At 55.3% G+C, this 21,352-nt stretch overlaps 1 protein-coding gene across 2 annotated transcripts in view; it reads right to left on the reverse strand.

The window, feature by feature from the left end:
- Nucleotides 1-1,183: 1,183 nt before the first annotated feature.
- ERI3 (ERI1 exoribonuclease family member 3) overlaps nucleotides 1,184-21,352 on the reverse strand; it is a 131,513-nt gene continuing 111,344 nt past the window's right edge. For both annotated transcript variants that reach the window (XM_062617335.1, XM_062617328.1), the window contains exon 8: nucleotides 1,184-2,765. In XM_062617335.1, coding sequence (XP_062473319.1) covers nucleotides 2,683-2,765 — 83 coding nt within the window. In that variant the 3' untranslated portion in view covers nucleotides 1,184-2,682. The remainder of the gene's footprint in view (nucleotides 2,766-21,352) is intronic.

The following is a 21,352-nucleotide window of genomic DNA, read 5'->3' on the forward strand; positions in this document are numbered from 1 at the left end:
GCCCCTCTCTCGAGGCTATGCTCCTAATGGCTTGTTGCATCCTAGCTTGCTCAGTCAGGGTCCTGGGGCCACTGGGTTGCCTCAGAGCTCAGCCCCTTTCTCCTGCTCCCTCCCAGACCCTGTGCCAAGAAGGTGACCATCCCAAAGCCCCGTCCCAGAGGCCCCAGCCATGTTGTCCCTGGCATTCACCATCAGGCCCAGCTCCTCCTGCTGCCCTGCCCAAGGCAGGCAGACACCTCTGGCTTCAGTCTGCAGTGAGGTCCCTGCACCCCATGGTTTGCAGGGCTTTGGAGGGGCTGCAGGGTTGCTGAAGTCAGCAATGGGAGCCTGGGTTTGTGCAATCCCCACTGTGGGCACCATGGCCCTGCTGTGAGCCCCACTACTGCTGCCCACCCCACGTCCCCTCCACCTGCCTTTCAAGTGTAACTGGTGATCGATCCGCTGTGACAACGTCCTCTGAGTCACATTCTCGCCTGCAGGAGGAAAGGGCAAAGGCCAAGTTCTTAGTTTTCATAGAAAACTAATTAGACGACTCCATCGAAAATGGGTCAATAAAGCTGATCAGGGGCTGCTCAGAGGGAGCCATTAAAACCCCTGTGACCTTTGCTGGAGCGAGTGGGATGGGGCTGCCCCTTCCCTCTGGGATCTCCCCGTTCCATGCCAGCTGGACAGCTGAGTCCCTGTCGCACCGCAGCACCAGGCAGGTCCCTTGGGCACGTGGATGCGATGGTGGTTCCTGCACGGCCCGCGTATGGCTCCTGTGCATCGTGGAGCTGCTGCTTGCATGGCAGAGCCATGCTGCCTGTAGCAGGGATGCTCTGTGATAGCAGCTATGTGGGCACAGTGTGCCAGGTTGCAAGGTGAGGTGACAGATGCCAGTGGGACGTGGTGGTGGCACCCATTGGTGCAGCCTTGTTGGGACAGGCTGGTTGCATCCTTGGTGGCTGTCCTGGGGTACAAGCAAACATAAGGTGGTGGGAGAAGCTGCTGGGAAGTGTTCCCAGTACCAGGGAACCCGGACCTCCCATTCACAGCCAAAAAGCTTGTCTTGGTAGGGAGCATGGACATACTGGGGTGCTGTATCCCAGAAAGGACAGCCCCATCCATGGGGCACCCAGGCAACACACACCTCTGCATCCGCTCCCCCTGTACACACTCGCACATGGATGGGCAGAGCCCGGGCTCCTTTACCCCCAAACTTTATTCATGTGGCACATTTACAGCAAGGATTGGAATAACTAGACAATGAAAATGCTGGGTTTGCATTATCGGTTGGTTTAACTGGAACACCACACACCATGCAGTCATGTACCGCCAAGTTCAGTGCCTGTATTGCCCTTCTGGCTGCCGTCACCGGCTTCGCTCCAGGCCATGCACGCACGGGCCCGGGGCTGCAGCCTCCCTGCTAGGTCAGCACCCGGACGAGGGCTCCATTCAGCAGGGCCCTGGGGCTGGGTGATAGGTGACACTTTTCTGGGGGGGGGGGTACGGGACACGACACATGTGCCCTCAGCCTGCCCCATGGCTGCCCCCCAACCGCCCTGGCCGGCCGGGAGCCCACCCAGCCGGAGGGGATGTGCTCGGCAACTCTCAGGCAACAAGCCAGCTGCTGCTGAGCGTCCGCGGGGACGGGGGTGGGGGGGGCCCGAGCCGCAGCTCGGGGTCGGAGGGAGGCCGGAGGGGGTCGGAGGGGAGCGAGACCGGGGGCACGGGGCAATTTGCAGCTCCCCTGCTCGGGTACCTGTGGGCCGGGGGCCAGCGCTCGCTGGCACGTCCACCGCCGGCGACCGACGCGGTGCTGTGGCGGGCCCGTCCCCGGTGGAGCTGGGATCGGTCGGCGGGGCCGGGGCAGGGCTCGGGCATCCCACTCAGCCCTGCAAGAGGCACCAGCAGGCGGGACGGGGACGGGGCTCCGCGTGGATGCTGTCACCTCCCTCTTGCCGCCCGCCCGCTGGGCCCCTGCCCCACTGAAGGGAGCCCTCCGGGGCCCCGCAGCCCACGGTGGGGCTGCCAAGGGGCTCTGCAGCGGAGAATACAGGCACTTCACCTTGAACATAAAGAGACGGATCGCGTTTGTCACATACAGGAGTCAGAGAGGGGTTAGTGTTGACTCAAAAAGGGGGGAGAGGCGCTCGGGGGAGAGGCGGGGGGGCTGGCAGGGAGGGCGAGGGGCCGTCTCGACACTGCTGAGCCTCCGTGAGCGCTGCCCGGGCGCAGGCATCGCTGCAGCAGCCATCGAGGCCTGGAAACATAAAACCAGAGAAAAGAAAGAAGAAGGGAAGGTGGGGACGGCCCATGCCGGGGAGGGAGGAGATGGAGGGGGGGGGGGATGCTCTGGCTACGGGGTGGGAGAGGGAGGATGGGGTGGGATATGGAGGGAGGGACGGAAATTGGGAGCCAAAGAAAAAGAACTACGAGTCTAAAATGTGGTGCAAGCGCCCTACGCGGCTGTCCGCTAGCATGGCATAATGTCCGGAGCAGCCCAGAGAGGGAGTCACATCAGGTCTACACAGATTTGCCTTCCCATATATACAACCTCTACTGGAGTTAACAGCTGAAATTGAGATTTTTTGTGTCGGTTCCTCTGGCCTCGGTTGCCGTTTTGTTTTTAATGCTGGAGCCCGTCCTCCCCGCCTCGCCGGCGCCGGGCGCATGCAGCCCTTGCCTGGCTTGCCTTGGGGATCAAAAGGGTTTGGAGGTCTGCTTGAAGATGAAGCCTCTATGGGCCAGTGTCTTCATGATGTTGGCGATGTTCTTACAGTCATCTGCAGAGAGAGAGCACAGAGGTACTGGGTTAAAGCCACGATCAGACCAGGACCTGTTGGATCAAGCTCCCAGTTCCAATGCTGGGGCCGTGCAGCTCCAGGCACAGCCCCTGTGTCCACACCAGTCCAGGCACTCTGTCCCGAGTGCCCTGCAGTGCTGTGGGGTGAGTGCGGGGTCCCCAGCTCCCCAGCATTGGTCACCTGCATCCCAGTATTGCCCCATGCTGCACTGGGATGGATGCATGCCCAAGACCTGGAGGCTTGGCATTGCCCAGGCTGCAAGTGGGTACATCCCTGGCTTCTCCAGGCTGGTGCTTGCCCCACAGCCCATGGGGAGCTGGTAGATTCAGAAGGCAGCATTCCTGCAAGACAAGCCCATGACAGTCTCTATCTCTTGGCCAGTGGCTGCCTCCCTGCAAGCCTAGTGCCAGTCTCCTGTTCCAGCACCCCTGTCCCTCAGGTGCAATGGCCAGCAAAGGGGCTGTCCCTGCACTGGGATGGGGACAGAAAGTGATGCTGGAGCTGCCCTCCACCAGCCAAGCCTGGTCCGCACCTTCCCCTGGCCCTCATGCAGGGGCTGTGTGGCACTGGGCTCTCTCTGCACTTCGGGGTTGTCCCTGTCCCCACCAGAGCCAGCCTTTGGTGCTGCCCCGTGCGCACCAGCCCCATGCTAAGTCAGACCACGGTCGAAGCGGATGCCGGGGTCCATCCAGCAGTTCCATGACCACCAGCGCAAGGGGTGGCCGTAGCAGCAGCCAGGAGGGGGAAGGCTCTGGCTGGTGTTATTTACCTGGGACTAAACTCAGGCACCGTTTGCTAAAATAGAAGCCGGGCTTAAATTGATTCCTAGTGTCTATATTTCATGTTGAAAATTGGCTTGTAAATCCATGTTTTGATCTATGAGGGCCGTCTCCTTAAGAAAAAGCAAGAGTAAATGTGTAATTTCTCCCTTGACAGCACACGGCGCAGAGGCGATCCTTCTTCCCGCTCCCCTCCGTTTCGGGACAGCTCCACTCGCTCCGATTACCACTCTTTCTTCCTCGCCCCACGCCTTGATGTCTCCATTTCATTACCGCCCGCCCATTTATCAAGCTGTTACCGTAAGGGTGACTTTGCCCACTTGCATGTGGCAGCGGGGCCCGTCTGACACGGGGAGAGGGTGCCCCGGGAAGGGGGGGGAGCAGGCAGGGCCCCCCTCTCCCTGCCGCCGCTGGATGGATGTTGTGGTGGAGGGAAGGCTGCATCATTACTGATGTGTAAATGATAAAGAAGCCTCCACATCCATCTCCCAACTGTAAATCCAGGGAGTGCTTTATAATCAAGCTACAGCGATAATAATGTGAAATTAGGTCTCTCTATCAACGGGAGGAGGCCTTTTAATCACGGCTTAAAGGGTGCAAACGCTGTTTATCATAATTGAACTGTATCCGGGCTAATTGTGGCCATATTTCACTGTCTAGGAGACAGCAGGCTGCCTGCTGACAGTGCCGCGTGCCGCACTGAGGGCCCCAAGCAGACGGGCAGCGCTGCCCCACTGCCAGGCGCCTGCCTGCAGGGATGGGGATTCTCTGCTGCTCCCTGCCCCACCACCAGCACCGCCCAGCCCCGCTGCGCCCCGTGACCTGATGGCAAAGCCATCACTTGTCCCTCAGCGCTGGTTGGAGGTGCAGCTCCTCAGGGAAGGAGGAGCCCTCCTGGCTGACGGTTGGCAGCAGAAGAGGTAACGTCCCCACTGGAGCTATGTGCCTCCATAGTGTTCCTCCGGCCCTTCTTATGGCACCGTTCCCCTCGCCACTGTGACAAACAGGGGAAGAGAGCTGGGTATGAGGACAGCCTGATGAAGGAGACGTATCCAGGGCATGTAGTGACAGGACAAGGGGAATGGTTTTAAACTGAAAGAGGGGAGATTTAGATTAAATATTAGGAAGAAATTCTTTACTGTGAGGGTGCTGAGGCGCTGGCACAGGGTGCCCACAGGAGCTGTGGCTGCCCCATCCCTGGCAGTGTTCAAGGCCAGATTGGACAGGGCTTGGAGCAACCCGCTCTAGTGGAAGGTGTCCCTGCCCACGGCAGGGGGTTGGAGCTGGATGAGCTTTAAGGTCCCTTCCAACCCAAACCACTCTGTGATTCTAAGGAGAGGTGTCCCCAGACCCACTGGCTAGCACAGGGGCAGAGATGAGCCTGTCTGCGCCTTTGTCCTCTCTGCTAACCAAGGTGGCACTGATAGCTCTGGACATGCCCTGGAGATGATGGGTGTCCTGCCTGCCCAAGCCACAGAACCAGCTCCTGCTGTCACTTACCCTAACACAAACGAGCCTCTCACCATCCTTAGGACCTGCTGAGGCCGCAGGAAACCAGCACCAGACCTGCCCCAGGAGCCAGCTCCCAGGTGTACCTAACAGGGAAATGGTGGCTTGAAAGACAGAGAAACCAAGGCAGGGAGAGTGCCACCATCTGCAGCCAAAGCACCCCCACCAGCCAGCCCTGGCCTAGTCTCCCAGAAAAGTAACAGCAAAGCAAATCCTGGTCTCTGAGCTCCATCAATCCATGTCTCGTATGGGAAAGCACAGCCCTGGCTGCTGCCCTTCACCACTCCCAGACATCCCATTGCATCCTTCTTGTCCACAGCATCACCCAGGGCCAGTGTGGGATGCTAGCACTTGGCTATTGCTCTGTATTGCTGTATTGCCAGGGGAACTGCACAGAGACCTGGGGGACGCCACAGAACCTCCTGGGACTCCCAAGCTGGTCCGTGGGGAGATCCCCTGGGACCACTGGCTGCTTCCTGAACCCCATCAGCTGCCTTCCCAAAGCCCTGATGTGCTCTCACGCCGAATGCCTGTGCTGGGAGCTGCCCTGGGCTCTGAGCTGCTGGCCTGTGAAGCCGGTGGGACCCCAGCAGGTTGGTGATACCTGCACAGGTAGCAATGTTCTCACCATCCCAAATGATGCCATGGCCCTTTGGCAGCGGGAGCGCCAAGCTTGTCATAAGTCATTTAGTGAGACTCATTCCAAATCAGTGCTAAGGTAAACACGCTTATTATAATTATCCATGTAAAAAAAAAATCAACAACAGCAGAACAACTTTCTAATATGCAATTACAGCCATCTATTGATTTTACAATGTAATCCGCTGCGATTGATTTAATAACACAATTATAGGCTGGCTCTCGGGATATTAGAGTGGGAGATTTTCATAAACTCCAAAGCAAAAAACTAAGCGGCTTTTAAAACAACACAGTCAGATGGCTGTTTGGGGAATTATTAGCAATATGAAATCCTCTAAATCTGGCCGTTGTTACCTTGTGAAAGGAATTTCTATTACAAAAATGGCAATTGACAGCCTAAGAGAGCGCGAACGGGATTGCTCTGCTGCTCTTTCGGTGCTTAATCCGTTGCAAAGGTGACCACTGGGCAGGGGATGGGTAGGATCCGATGCAGGCCAGGGGCCAGGGGCAGCCCTGCCCTCCTTGTGTCCCCGCTGTCCCCAGCACCCAGGCTGGCACCCACCAAACCCGTCCCATCAGGGTGCCCCTGTTGGGCGCACAGAGGCCCCCAGGGTGCAGAACCTCCTGATCCCTACCCCGCACACCCGGGTCCCAGACACTGCCAGGGGCCGTTGGGGTGCCCGCCTGTGTCCCCAGGGCTGTGCAGGGGGACAGGGTGAAGGTGGCCCCATGTCACTGGCTGGCACAGCTCTGCGGGTGCTGCACAGGCTCCGCGCGCTCCCGCTCTCCTGGCGCTCGCTCCCTCAATGTATTCCTGACTTTATGGGCACATTTTTCTTGTCAAGCTGACAGGGTTGCTAAGTGGATTTCTCCCTGATATGCGGACGGATTATCACATTACTCCAATGTCCTACACAAACATATTACTTTATATTCAATAGCCCTAATGAATATAAACTGCTTTTTCTTTTTTGGGGGTGGGGGGTAATCTATAGATTTTTAATGAGGGCACTATTAACTCCCTCCTCTTTAAAACAGACTTAGGTGCAGCCTCTGAGTAGAAAATCAATGGTGTTATTGTAGGAATATTGTATATTGATATTGTAATAATAAGATGCAATTGATTTAGGGGTGTTGTGCAGCGTGTGTGAAAGGGGTCAGCCTGGGGTTATCCTGCCTCCTGCAAACAGAGGGTGGCTCTGTCCTGCCTCCCTGCCCCTCGCCTTGTCATGCTGCTGCGGAGCATCGCCCCATGTCCCCCCTGTGACCCACTGCAGCACTGCATGGCCTCGAAACCCGTGTCCTGGCCCTCTGTGTCTTGACAAGCTCTTGCCGCAGTGACAGCCAAGGACAGTGGTATGCGCACACACATGGGGCGCAGGAGCCTCTCTTGATTAGGGCTGGAGTTTGCCACCATTCAGCATCACTGACTGCCCTTGTCCTTGGAGGGGGACAGACATTCCCACCGCACTCCTCTGCCGGAACGGAGGCAGAAACCCCTCATCCCAGCCAGTGCACATCCTCCCTCTGGCCACTGCAAACCCAGGGTGAGCTCAAGGGTTCCATCAGCAGGACGCTTAGCTTGCAGCCCAGGTATGATATAGGAATGGGGCTGCCAGGAGGAGCGATGCTCACTGAGGAGAGCATCACCTCCGCACACACCCCAGGCTCCTGCTGCCATTTCCCCTGCCTCTCCATGGGACTGGACTGTGTGGATGCCATTGCCACTGGGGCTCAAAGGACCGAGCACCACCATGACCACTGTGTGCTGGGCTGAGACACAGTGCAAGGAGCTGGGGGAGCGCAGGGCCCCCTAAATGTGCTAATTTGGAGGCAGCCCCTCTGCACCTGTGCTATGGCCGGGAAGACGGATCACCCCCGGCCCGAGCTGAGCAGGTCCATATTTAAACTGTCCCCATGCTTTATGGGCTGTACAAGAACTGATGCTCAGGCGACGAGGGGCCATTTGTCAATGTTCTAATGGCAGATTACTGTTAATGAATAATATCACCGCTGCCTTTGTATAACAGCTCCCTGCAAAGCGGAAACCCTAACCACCGCCCTCCGCCTCCTGCTGCTGACCCCGGTGACAGTAGGTGGCCTTGTGACCAGCAGGAACCGTATGGTCCCCATGAAGCTCAGCAGCATCCCCAGCAATAGCAAAGGGGAGCGCTGGGTGCTGTGTCCCCTCAGTGGCTGTGCTGTTCCCTATGAGCAGTCACATCCCCAGGAGGGGACAACCATCGGGGCAATGAACGACAGCGTTTGCCTGGCACACAGAGACACTCACTCTGTTCATGCTGGAGATGGGAGGGACCTGCGTCTGGTCCACATCCATCCCTGCCACGACATACAGGGCAAGGTGGGGACACCGGGATGCCCAGCTGCAGCGGTGACAAGGACACGGCAGAGCTAAGAGCTCCCATCCTGAAGGTATCCATGGGGACACCAGGGATGGTCCTGCCAGGCTTCTCCCGAACAAATGGCCTCATAATGCTGCATGTGGGGCGAGGGGCTCCGTGTGCCCCGCACAGCCGGCAGGTACATTAGGTGGAGCTGACAGCGACGTGTGGAATATTAAGAATAACTTACCTCATTATCTGCAATTACGTTACTGCCACACACCTCATTTCTTCATGAAGAAAAGGAAATTAGTTTTATATTGACTTCATCCCAGTGCCTCCCCTGCCTGCCCTGCCACAGACCGCCCGCACAGGCTCTGAAGGGGGTTTGGACACGATCAATACTCATCCTGTCCCTACCTGTTGCTGTCTCTATCCCTTGGGGACAGGATGCTTGTCCCACCCTCTGCACACCGGGGTCAGTGAGGCCTCCAACCGTGGCTCATCCCAGCAGGGAGGCTGGAGCTGGGAGAGCCTGTGTCTAGCAGCTTCCAGGTCCACAGGGAGGTGACACCACTGGGTGTCCCTGGGAAGCAGCCAGGCAGACACAAGAGAGGGGACACGTTCTTGTGTTCCATCGTATACCCTGGCACTTGCTTCCCCCTGCCTGGGCTGGCCACTGTGACCCCACGGGTGATGGGATGCTTCCTCCTGTCCTCCATGCTGGGTACCTCTTTTTCTATCGTGTCCCCACCGCACTGGCACAGAGCTGGGTAGATGGGGACACAGAAGCCTTGAAACATGACATGTGCCAGCCCTCAGGCTGCTGCATGGCCTGGCACAGGCGATGCCATGTGCAGGGATCCCAACATCTGGGGCATCCCAGCGCGAAGGGACGGGCAGCTCTCTCACAACATCCCCACCAGTGCACAATCTCAAAGGTCGTTGATACTGCTTGGGCTGAGGGTGGCACAGGGTGTGCTGAGCCCTCGGTTTGTCCTCCATCCCTGTGACTGTCCCCACACACCCAACATCCCAGCGGGCATCCCTGGGCAAACAAAGCGAGCGCTGCCACCGCCCCGCTCCTGGCTGCAGCCTCTCACCGGCCGGGAGGGAAGGGGAGCGGCGTGCGTGGTGATACAGGGGAAAAAGCCAATTTCATCTTTATTAGAAGGAGATTTCTCTTTTAGTAATAAGCACACTTCAAATAATTAGCGTGTTTTACGTAATAATGAAATTATGGAAATGCAGGCCACTTATTCAAACAAGTCACCATTACCATATTTTTAAATATTAGACTTAATTAGAGTTTATCACTTCAGAGAAGTACGAGGAGTGGAAATTTTTTTTCCTTTACAAAAAAAATCCTCATAAAGTGTTTATTAAGAGCGGGTAAGGAGGGGATAATGATCTGTTTGGAAATTAAGGCAATCAAACATTTAATGCTCTGCACTCCTGTAGGCAAAAGCATTCAAATGAGTCAATTATACATCCATTATCCAGGCACGATTAAACAAGGCAGGACGGGGAATTTGTCCTCCGCATCATGCGATTGTCGCGAGGACTTATGTCCACTTAAAGGCAGCTAATAAAACACTAAACTTGGAGAAGGAGAGCAAGGGAGGACTGAGAGAAGGCAAGACAAGAGAAGAGAGGCGGCGGGTCAGTGGGACTGTGGAGGGGCGAGGGTGGGAGGTGGGTAAGGATGGAGCCGTGTCTGCATCCCAGCCCTTCATAAATCAAAGTAATTAAGTTAACATGAAAATCAACTTCACCATCCCGTTAAATTACAGAATTTGCATATTAGGACTCAAATGAAGTAGGTAGCAGGCGAGGGGGCTGGGAGGGAATGGAAGGGGGGGTGGAAGAGGAGGATGAGCGGGACCACGCACCAAAAAGGGAACCATTTATTATGGTGAATAACTAATTTCAGAATTTATAGCTCTGGATTTTCATTCCCGTGCCATTTATATTACAGAAGGAAATTAAGGGGCGGGCAGGAGGCTGGCTGGACATCTTTCTGCGTTATTGCTTGTCTGCCATTTGCAAATCATTATTAATTGTGGCCCGTGTCACTGGTGCAGCAGGGCAGGGTGCCTGGACAGCCAGAGCAGACACACATATCTCTTCATCAGGACCCCAGCCGCTAGCCCTGGAGAGCCAATTACCCCTCCCTGATTGGTATCAGATAAGGAGGGAATTTTTACAAATTAGGGAATAAATAGAATTTCCACACGTGGAGCAGGGAGGGCTTGAGAGGCAGTAATGAAAAACGATACATCACCATCAGCCAGACAACCCTATTCATACGCCGACGCATTACGCTCACTACTCATAATCCCGCCGAGTGACAGACAGCCGCCGAGCCGGAGGGGAGCGCATCCCGCCGGCCAGCCCTTTCCCAAGCATGGCCTCCAGCTTCCAGCACCCTTGCTGCAGCCCAGGGACGTCTCCCATGCTGCAGCCTTTGCCATGGCCTCGCAGGGTGCACACTGAGTGCTTGGCATTGCTTCTGGCCAAGGTGATGCTGCATGGAAGCCATCGCTACTCTGCTGCCCATAGGAAGAGACCGGCAAGATAAGCCTCCAAACTTGGCCTTGAGTTTGGTGGGTGAAGTCAGCAGCCAGGCACCCTGCTGCACCCCAGCCTCTCACTCAACCCCTGTATCCCTGCAGCTAAAGCACATATTGCCCAAAATTATCCAGCCCAAACACTGCCCTCAAGAAGACTCTCCACTCCCTTGGTGGGTCATGGCAGTATCCTGCTGTTACAAGATGCCTATCTAACTTCCAGCAAGGATTTACCTTTTTCTGCTATTCAACCCCAAATTGGTCCCATGGCTCTGACCTCTGCTGCTCAGTTAGCACTGGGGTCCCTCCATGCCAGCGGGGTTCCTGTGTTACTTTATGAGTGGTGCTAGAGCTTGAGGACAGCAGCACTGCCATTGACCAGCCACAGGAGCAAAAAGGATGCTCCATTGGGAATAAGCTTGGGTTGGGGTGCCTCCAACCCTGTGAGTCTGCCTGATGGGGATTTTCAGACCCCAGCAGCTCCCTGTGGCAGCACAGTCCTTCACCCTGCCTGCAACAAAACTGGACGGCCTTGAGCACTAACAGGGTCTATGGCACAAGGTCCTTGGTCTTGGAAAGAGCAAACCCTGGGAGCATGAGGACCCCGCTGACATTCGGAGCCCAGTCTGCACCGTGCTCCCCAGCGTCAGAGCCACGTGCCTCCGTGCCCATAATTAGGTCTCCCTTATGACAAGCACGTCACTAAACAAAATGCTCGGCAGGAGATCAATCTCGCCTGTAAGTCACGCAGCCTTTAATTTATTCAGCATACACTGTCGCTCCGCCGCTGCCTTCCTGTAATTTATACCGTACACTGTCGTGTATTATTTAACTCGCCCCGGTGTTTTACAGCTCTCCCGAAAGTCGCTGTGCAAGAGAAAGTCATGGCAGGGCACTGGTGAGGTGAAGTGGGATGCAAACTGACCCCTTGCTCCAGGGCTGGTACAGCACCCCTGGCCCTGCCTAGGGACAAGGTGACAGTGACAAGGTCCCACAGAAGCTGGTGCTTCAGGACCCTGCAGGTGGGAATGGCAATGGGAGTTTACTGATGCTGCAGGCGGATCCCTGCAGGAGTCCAGTAAACCACAGGCTCCACCACTGGTGCTCCCTTAGAGAAGGACAGCACGGTGGATGCAGGATGCCTTCCTGTCGGGGCTGGGCTGCCTGGGGAGACCCAGCTGGACCTGGGAATGGGACAAGGCAGAGACGCTCTCAGCATCCCTCCTCCTGGCTGTGCTGGAAGCAGGGATGGCCAGGCCTGTCCCCTTCTGCAACACGGATGGAGGGTCCCTACCCACAGGTACTGCCTGAACACAGCCAGAGATGCTGAGCAAAGTGCAGAGGGTGGCCGGGAGCCCCACAGGTGGCTCAGCAGGTGGAGCAGCATCTCCTAGCCTGGCCTGACTGTAGGGCTGCAGGCAGTTGTGGGCAAGGGAGGTGAGTAAGCAGCAGCACTGCCAACATGCTCAATCCCATCAGCACCAGAGCAAGAGAGAAGTCCAAGGGATGGAGAGGAGCGGGGAAGCTGCTCACAGCCCATCACCACCATGGCTCTGCCTTTGCCCTGCTGGCACAGCTGGGACCATATCTGCCACTGGAGCTGGTCCCTGAGCATTCCAGGGGATGCTGGTGGGAGCAGGCAGCCCTGCCAGAGTGGTGGGGCACAGGACACACAGCAGCAGCAGCCAGGCCCTGACAGCAGGAGGGAGGTCCTACCCCAAAACTGGGGTAAGGACTGGGGCTAGATTGGGCCGAGAGATGGCTGGTGGCTGATGTGGCTGCTCAGAGCAGCTCACCTAGAGCTTGTCTTTGGCCGTGCAGCTGGATGGAAACAGTGATGTAGAGCTGGATCTCCTCCACAGGGAAGGTTAAAACCTCTGTTCAGTGTAAAGTTGCCATATCTAAGCACTTATGATCATGATATTTATGGCTATTTTATTCCAGGCCGTTAAAGGCAGCAGTAGTTATCCACAGATAAAGGGAATTCAGCTCCCCTGATGACTTTTCTCCCCACGGTGAATGCATACTTGGCCGGAGCGCGGTGCTTATGATGCAGGATCTCGCCACATGGTCCCTGCCAGAGCCAGCACTGGGGCTGGGCACACAGATGCTTGGCATGGCTCTGGTTCTGCTGTGTGGGAGCTGTGGGGACACATGCAGGAGATACTGCACCAGTGCGGGTGTCCCTGCCTCCCATATCCCCTCTGCACGCTGCCAGGCCCTGCTGTGATGGAGGGTTTATTTAGGGCAGCAGGAGACCAAACTGCTCTGGGGCTTTGCAGGGCATTTAGAGCCCCACACATCTCTCACTATCAACCAGCCATTGGCTCTGCTCCACATCCAGCTCCTGACACCCAGTCCCACCACTGGGACTGGGAACCTAATTAAGGAGAAATTTCAAGGGAGAAATGACAGAGTTGATAAAGCCGAGTTTCTCCTGCCTGTGAGTGACACGAGATGTCAGAGAAAGGAAATAAAAGGCAAGGATGCAATTCCAGTGCCGCTGAGAGTGTGTGGTGAGTCCTAATGGAAAGTTCTCCTGCTCTTTAAAGCTTGGTCAGATGGCCTAGTTATTGCTTTAAAAGGACCCAGAATCAAACTGCAGCGCTGCACTCGATGCCTTCAAATAAAGGGAGCTGGGTTTCTGCAGGTCCAGCGAGGCAGAGGCAGGTGATTACACAGAGAAGGGCAGGTCTCTCTATCTTGGAGGGAGACCTACCTATTTTTAAACATTAGCTCCAAATCAGCAGCTCACCTCTTTGTCTCACACAAACCCTCTCTCTCCTTCTGGAGGAGAGATCAAACACCAGCCCTGCTGCCATTGTTTCTCTCCCAGCGAGATGGATGCGGGACTGTAATCTTCCCACAAAGCTGCACGCTTCAAAGGTATCAAAAGTGCTTATTAAAAGTCCTAGGAAACTAATTTAATAACATCCCAAAGGGCTGGAAAAATCAGCATCAGCAACTCAAAATATAACCTTGGGCCCCATTCAACATGACTCTGTCTACAGGGCGCTTCGGCATGCAGACCTGCCCCGCTCCCCACCATGCGACCACCCCAGGGCTGCCTTGCTCCTGCCTGGGATGCAGGAGCATGAGGGACCCTGCCCCGATGGCACTGCTAGCACAGATTGCGTGGGACTGTGTCCCCACCAAGGGCACTGCTGGGCCAGAAGCATCCACACACAGTGGGAACAGGGTCTGTCCATCCACCCCGGCTCCATGGCTCAATTCCTTGTGTGAAGTCATAGAATCACAGAATGGTTTGGGTTAGAAAGGACCTTAAGATCATCCAGTTCCAACCCCCTGCCATGGGCAGGGACACCTCATCCTAAACCATGTTGCCCAAGGCTCTGTCCAACCTGGCCTTGAACATCGCCAGGGATGGAGCATTCACAACCTCCCTGGGCAACCCATTCCAGTGCCTCACCACCCTTACAGTAAAGAACTTCTTCCTTACATCCAATCTAAACTTCCCCTGTTTAAGTTTTAAGCTGTTACCCCTTGTCCTATCACTACAGTCCCTAATGAAGAGTCCCTCCCCAGCATCCCTATAGGCCCCCTTCAGATACTGGAAGGCTGCTATGAGGTCTCCACGCAGCCTTCTCTTCTCCAGGTTGAACAGCCCCGCACTTTCTCAGCCTATAAAAACAGTCAGAACCCTGCACCATCCCAGAAGCAGGGCTCCAGGCTTGCCTCTGAAACATGAAAAGTACTGCGCAGCTTTGGCTGGCATCTCAGTGCAGCGCTCACCCAGAGTGCCAGGCTGAGGGAGCCGCATGGGTCCTCAAGCTGTGCCAGGGGAGGTTTAGGCTGGATATTAGGGAAAACTTCTTCACTGATGGTCAGATATTGGAACAGGGGAAATGGTGGAATCACCACCCCTGGAAGTGCCGCAAACCCATGTAGATAGGGCCCTCAGTGACATGGTTTAGTGGTGGGCTTGGCAGTCCTGGGTGAAGGTTGGACCCAATGATCTTAAAGGTCTTTTCCAACCGAACTGATGCTGTGACTCTATGAAAACGGAGGGCTGGGCTAGATGACTGATGAAGGTCCCTTCCAACCAAAGCTATTCCGTGATCCTGTGGTGCAGCCGGGGATGTCAGCCAGACCTTGCAAAGCCACCTCAGCGAGACCTGTGTGCTGTGTGTGAGGCAGACCTGCACGTTGCCGGTACACGTGCCCTCCCACCAACACGTACATGCTGCAAGCACGTGCTCACAGCCACAGTGGCCCCAGAGCCCATGGTCCCGGTTCCCAGCCCAGGTTCCAGGCACCACGCGGGACCCTAGGGCTGTGTCCCGTGTGAGCGATGCAGGCTCCCATGGAAAGGGGCAGGGGATGGAAATTAACGCTCCAGCCTCCCTCTCATCCTGCCCATTAGTGGGGCTGTTTTACTCCGGATCATTAAATATGTATATCTTATTACACGCCTTGTTACAGTATTGAGCTCTATTGACTGATAATAAATTCCAAGCATCATCCTGGTCATAAATTTATCTGGAGATGATGAAGACTCAATATTCTAGTCATGCAGATAATATGATAGGGCCTTAAAAAAGATCATTACATTATATGCCAAAATTAAAAGTGAAATACACTTTATTAACACTGTTTCCACACTCGGGGCCATTACTTGTTATAACCCCGTCTTCCCTCCTACCCACCAACACACTGTCCCTTGGGAGATGAGGCAGAGCTACCACAGCTCTCCCCTGGCAGAGGGATATAGGGGTCACACAGGCAGTCACAGCTTGACCCCAAGGATGCAGGGCCTTGCCTGGTACAGCATCACTGCCCTGCCCATGGGCAAAGACCTCGGAGCATCTCTATGTGTCTCAAGAAATCTGTGCCTTGTGTGGCTTGCTGCCTGCAGCAGGCCCTCAGGCTTAACCACCAAACGGCAGCTTCAGGTTTTGTGGGAATGCTGCCCACCCATCAGGGTTAATCCAATAGCTCCCACCACGCAGCATCTCACCCAGGCTCTGGCAGGCTGCAGAGCCAGGACACGGGGCCCCGCTCATGCCCAGATGCACTGTGGTGCGGCACAGGCAGTCAGAAGCAGAGGTGGGATGTGGGTGCAGTGGGTGTCCCCTCCGAGAGAGGAGAGCTCCCAGTGCCCTGGTGCCAGGATCACTGAGCTGCACCTTGGTGGGACAGTGAGGGCCGGAAAGCTCCTGGCAACACTCCCTGGGGATTGGGGCTCAGCCCCCTCCTCTCGCCGGCCCTCCAAAGCCATTTCCCTCCTTTAATAAGAAGGTCACAGCCATTTAAACTCCACTGATGAGGGCAGGCAGCTCGTGCCCCTCCTGCCCGGTGGGGCCGGCCTGGCCACGCTCCTGCCTGTGGATCAATGGCACACAGCAAGTTTAAAGTGTGTCCCCCCCAGTCCCCCTTCCCTCTGCCACCTTCCTCTCCATACGCACAAGGTGAAGAGCGCTGGGGGGGCCCACGGATCGATGCCGTGACACAGATCGGCTGCCAGGAAAAACCAATCGTGGATCAGATGGAAACCGACTTCTTCTTGTATCTGCCCGGCTCTCGGCGGGATAGATTGGCTGGAGAAATCCGATGGCAAGAGGAGACAAAGGGGGAGGCGATGGGGAGAGGAGGAAAGGGCTGATAATGCTCCTGCCACAGCCGCTCTAATCTGTGACAGCCCGAGGATTTGCTGAAAACCATTATCACATTGCTCTCCCTTCTCTTGTCCCTGATAAAGCCCCGGCTAATCTGTTTGTTGCAGGTATCGAACGAGTGCATTTAGCGAAACAAGGGGTGTGTGTGCGCATCCCTGCCTGCAGAGCAAAGGGGTTTTGCCTGCACCTCTGGCCTTGCTGGGAGGCCACTGGGGAGCAGGGAGGGCAGGGATGGTTTTGGGTACGGACTTGCTGCGTGTGCAGGCTCTACCCTGTTGGGCCATGCAGAGCTGCTGTGCTGGGCACAGGAGAAACATCAACACCACCCACTCTTTGCGAGTTTTCCATCGCTTTTCCCTAGACGCCGTGTTTCATCTTGGTAAGACAACTTGCAGTGGGTGACAAGTGAAGCCCTGGGGCCGGTGGGTGATGTTGTGGATGCGCCACGGCACATCCCAGCCTGGAGCTTTGCCACAGCTCACTGCACACCCAGCCTCACTCCCGTGGGGCAGAGAAGCTGAGATGGGGATGCACACTGTGCCCATGCCATGGGAATGGCCTCCTAGCCCTGTGCTGGAGCCCGGCTTGGCTCGCGCCTGCCTGTCCCGGTGCTGACCTTGTCCCTCCCCTTGTGAGATGCTCTTTCTCTGGGGAGGAGAAGATAATTCAGTGGCTGTGAAAGCCCAGACCTGGGGCTCCTGCAGCCGCCTGTTACAAACAGTTCTAGTGGAACATTAATTATAGTAATTTAGCCGTGGAACACTAACTGCAGCCAGTGCAATAGCATTCAGTACATTAGTGGCTATAACCCACTCCTTAAAAAAGACATTTGGCTACTGACAGCTGATAAAATGAGTTGTGAAGCATAACCAAAGGGGGGGTGGAAAAAACCAGAAGCGTGCTGGGAGCGAGCTGTGGGGCAGGAAGATGGGGGGACATGTGGGGAGGCACGGGGGTTGCAGGCAGAGGGGCAGGAGGAGATGGGGGGCCCTCCTGCTCTGCCATGGGCTCCAAGTGCCGCGGGCAGGGCTTGGCGAGGCAGGGGGCTGTGTCTTGGCAGTATGTCAAACAGAAGGACATTTCCTTCTATCTCCCAGCTGCCGCCCCAGGGCACAATCCACCTACATTCAATCTTTACTCCACTACACATGTTTCCTTTCCAGCCTCGGATTATTTTTTATCATCAAATTACCGTGGCGATAAGATGGAGTAGATGTGATAGTGAGCAGAGCTCCCACCCTCCCTTCTCCCCTCCTTCCCCAGCATCCCTCCTTCCCACTGCCACCCCCGGGCTCTGAGCAGGAGACAGGGTTATCCAAATGTCAGCGGGTGAGGAGAGGCCCCTCAGCAGCAGGATTCACCTGCCTGGGTGCAGTCAGGCTGCGGATGCCACGCAGTTTGGGTGCGCATGGAGCTTGCAGGGTGCCCTGCTGTGGTGTGGGACCCATCAGCAGTTGCAGCCATGCACGTGCTCCCCACAGCACCCTGGCTCCCCAGCCTGGCACTAGAGGTGTGACAGCCCGGTGACATCAGAAACACAGGGAACCCTGGTGCAGGGTGGCCAGGAGAAGCGTGGCTGGGCTGTTAGAAGCCCAAGCAGCACTGCAAGGCCCTGCTGTGATGAATCCTCCCCATCTCCTTGTTTACTCCAGTCTGCAACAAATGAGTCCCTGCCCGTCCAGGGATAGCTCATTCGGAGGAATGCTCTTTCAGGCCTCTCCCTCTAATCCCTATTAATTTAAATAATGCTCGGCCACTCTTCTCGAACTATTTATTATTTATCAGGTTTGTTTATTTGTAGCTAACAGGTAGCGCTCAGCATGCGTCCCCGGCACGGGGACAGGGGCCGTTCATCACACCGGCTCCCCCGCCATCTACCATCCGTCAATTACTCCTGCTTCCTTTAATTAGTAATGAGGACTAATATCTCTGCCTGGGATGGTGGCTGGAGCGGAACTTCCCTCCGGTGGCATCCGAGCAGCACCAGGGAGGGAATGAAAAATAAATACTTGTACCAGCCAATGCTGCTGCTGCTCCTGGATGAGGAGGGGAGCTCACCAGCCCCATGCTCCCCTTCCCAAGGCGGGTCTGGTCTCTTCCAGCTCCCCAAGTGCTCCCTGTACACCAGAGGCCCCTACCCAGCAGGATGCCAGCCAGGTCCTGATCCATGGGTGCCCCTTCCCACAGGGCAAGGCCATCCCAGACCACGGAGGGTCCCCTGCTGAGCCCCAGCTGCTGAGCTCCACGTAGGTACTGGCAAGGGGAAGCCTAAATTAAATGCCCATTAGAGCCTCTGGCCTCGCCTGGCGGTCCTGGAGAGCTCTGTATCAGAACATGCCATCCAGAGGCAGCCTAATAGCGAAGGCAGCGCATGATATAAATCAAAGCCCCTTTGATTTATTGACTGGGAGAAGTTTTTACACGATAGCCCATTAAGACGGACGGCTCTGTTTACAGCCAGGCCATCTAGCTATAGGGACCCTGAACTGGATAGTGTGTTTTGCTATTGCTCTTCAGGCAGACATCTCATTAAGGGGAACAGCATATGGAGCTCTCTGGATCTATACTTCACGAGTCCTGAGGGAGGCTTTTACCATTTTTAATAAGCGGGCAAGGTTAGCAAACCTGCAACACGGTGACCTCCCCTCCCGTGCGATGGATCTCCCTGAAACACACAGAGCTGGACTCACCGGGTGCGTGCGGGACTCCATAAATCACATCCCCGCTGCCGGCCAGGGAATGGCAAGGGGGGTCCAGCCCAGGGAATGCTGTATCCAAAACGGGGTGGCCACGTGTGGCTGAACACACTGGGAGCAGGCAGCTCAAACACAGCCAGTGGAGTAGTGTGGGGCGTGCCTCTGCCCATCATGGGGGTGATGGGTGCCACGTGTGCGGCTCAGCCAGCAAAGATGCTTATAAGGAGAGAGTGTTAACATGATAGCCCCAGTGCAGGAAATGAAACCCCTAGCTGGCAATGGAGGGGGGATTATCCCGTATTCAGTAACATGGCTGTTTAGGAGAACAAGTAATCTCTGGCAAAGACCTCTGGCTCTTCCCCGATCTGATAAAGCCATGCAGCCTACAGGCAAACTGGCCCCTGCGGGGCTCCTGAGGCTGGATGCAGTGGGCTGGGGCTGCTGGGGCTGGAGGAGGAGGTGGGAGGCAGGCACACTGGGTGAGCTGCTGAGGGGTGAGGTAGACACAGGGCAAGCAGCTCACCCAGGATACCTTTCTGAAGCAAAAGGGCTTGTGCAAGGTTTGGGTGCTCCTACTCAGGCAGCACTTACACCCCCAGGTACAGCAGCACAGACACAGGGTCTCAAGACAGTGGGTTACGCTCCATCTCTTCCAGGCCCAGGTATGTGGTTGTGCACTCACTTGCTCCACCAGAACAGCAATGTGGCTCCTGCCCATCAGCCAGCCCTTAAATCCCTGTTTTTCACTCCTGTGGTACCAGCTGAGCACTATAACCATCACCAACCTTTAGCATTTAACTTATCTAAAATTCACACCATGGTAAAACCCGACAGAAAAGCAGTAGACTGAGAACATCATTGTTTCCTTTTGAGAAGTCTTGTCTGGCTTTAGTTGGGAATGAGGGAAGGCAGAGGACGAACAGACAGACCTGGTGGCATATTTGGGTCTTTTTCCAGCAATTCTCTCACAAACAGTCTGAGCATCTCTGAAATGAAATTTTGTAGGCGATTAGCTCACAATGTGAACTTAATTGCTTTTGGTATTTAAAAAAAACCATTAAATTAAATGGCCGAGATATTGAGGCTTAAGCAATGGCTGCTTCCACTGCACAGTAACTACCAGCCTCATTACTAGGATGCCAAATTCAGTGGCGGAAGGCACAGACCCATGCGATGTGATCGGTGGCGGCTCTAATGCTGCCTCCCAGCACACAGCCTGTCAGCAAGAGGATCATCAACAGCAGCGAGAGGATGGCTCAGAGCAAGGCTGGCCTGGAGCAGCAGCCCAACAGCATCCTGAGCTCCTGGTTCCCCAAAGCATCCTTGTTGGGCCAAATGGCCCAAATCTGGGCATCTGGAAGCCAAGCGAATATTTAGCTCCTTCGGCTTGATGGGAGGAGTGGCTGGAGCGGAATAGTACCATGCTGCAGGGCACCCAAGTCCTGCTCTGGCAGGACATTGATGTCCACTAAACCAGTTTGGTCCCCATTTCTTGGGGATCCTGCAGAGCAGTGGATGTGCAGCTCCCACAAGTAACTATTAAGCGACGGCACCATTTATCCCTTGGGACAGCTTCAAAGCTGGTACTTGCACCTTTTTATGCCATCACTATGCAAAGGAGCTCTCCTCACCACAGAGCCCGCAGCACTGCCCTGCTTTGCGCTGAGTGCTGTAATACAACAGAGCAGCCAACGGTAGTGCTTTCACCTTACTTTACTTGTTTGTTTAAATTATTTACACTCCTCAGATGCAAGATTGCTCTCCAAAAGGAGCATCCTTTTGGCTGCTGCAGCTTTAAAATGACTTGCATCCATCACTCAATCGCTTTCAGGTCAAACACACGCTCCCGACTTAATGACCACATTTCCGCAGCAACAAATCTGTCACTGCTGTTTGTTTAAAGCCAACAATCTGTAGGAGCACTGTGTGCAAGGATTGAATTAACTCAGCATCTGAATGACTGCGGTGCCAGATCATTCAAATTGCACCTTTCCCAACATCTTCCACAATGTTAATTAATGTTCCTTGGGTGATGTGCAACATGCTGCAGTGTGCAGGGCTGCTGGAGGGCACAAAATCCAATCCCTGTGGCCTGAGGACATGGGAACCAGGTGCCTGGCTGCCCCAGACCCAGGAGCATGTGTGTGTTTGTGGGGGTGTTGGGGAAAAAGAGGGGCTGGTGGTTCCCCTTTGCTCTGACACGACCTACCCTGATTTCCCCCCCAAATTTAGTGATCCGAGATACTCTGTGCTGGATGTCCCACTCACAATGCATTTTTTTCCCCAGGAAATTTCAGGCTGAACTGTTAACACATTGCCATCAACAAGAATGAGAAATATGTTGCTATTTCCCTGAAATTCCAGCTACTTGTTGTAACAGGGTTTTTTTTGTTGT

Source organism: Pezoporus occidentalis, unplaced genomic scaffold, assembly GCF_034315485.1.
Source record: "Pezoporus occidentalis ecotype Australia unplaced genomic scaffold, CSIRO_AGI_Poc_V1 ctg194, whole genome shotgun sequence".
Taxonomy (NCBI): Eukaryota; Metazoa; Chordata; class Aves; order Psittaciformes; family Psittacidae; genus Pezoporus; species Pezoporus occidentalis.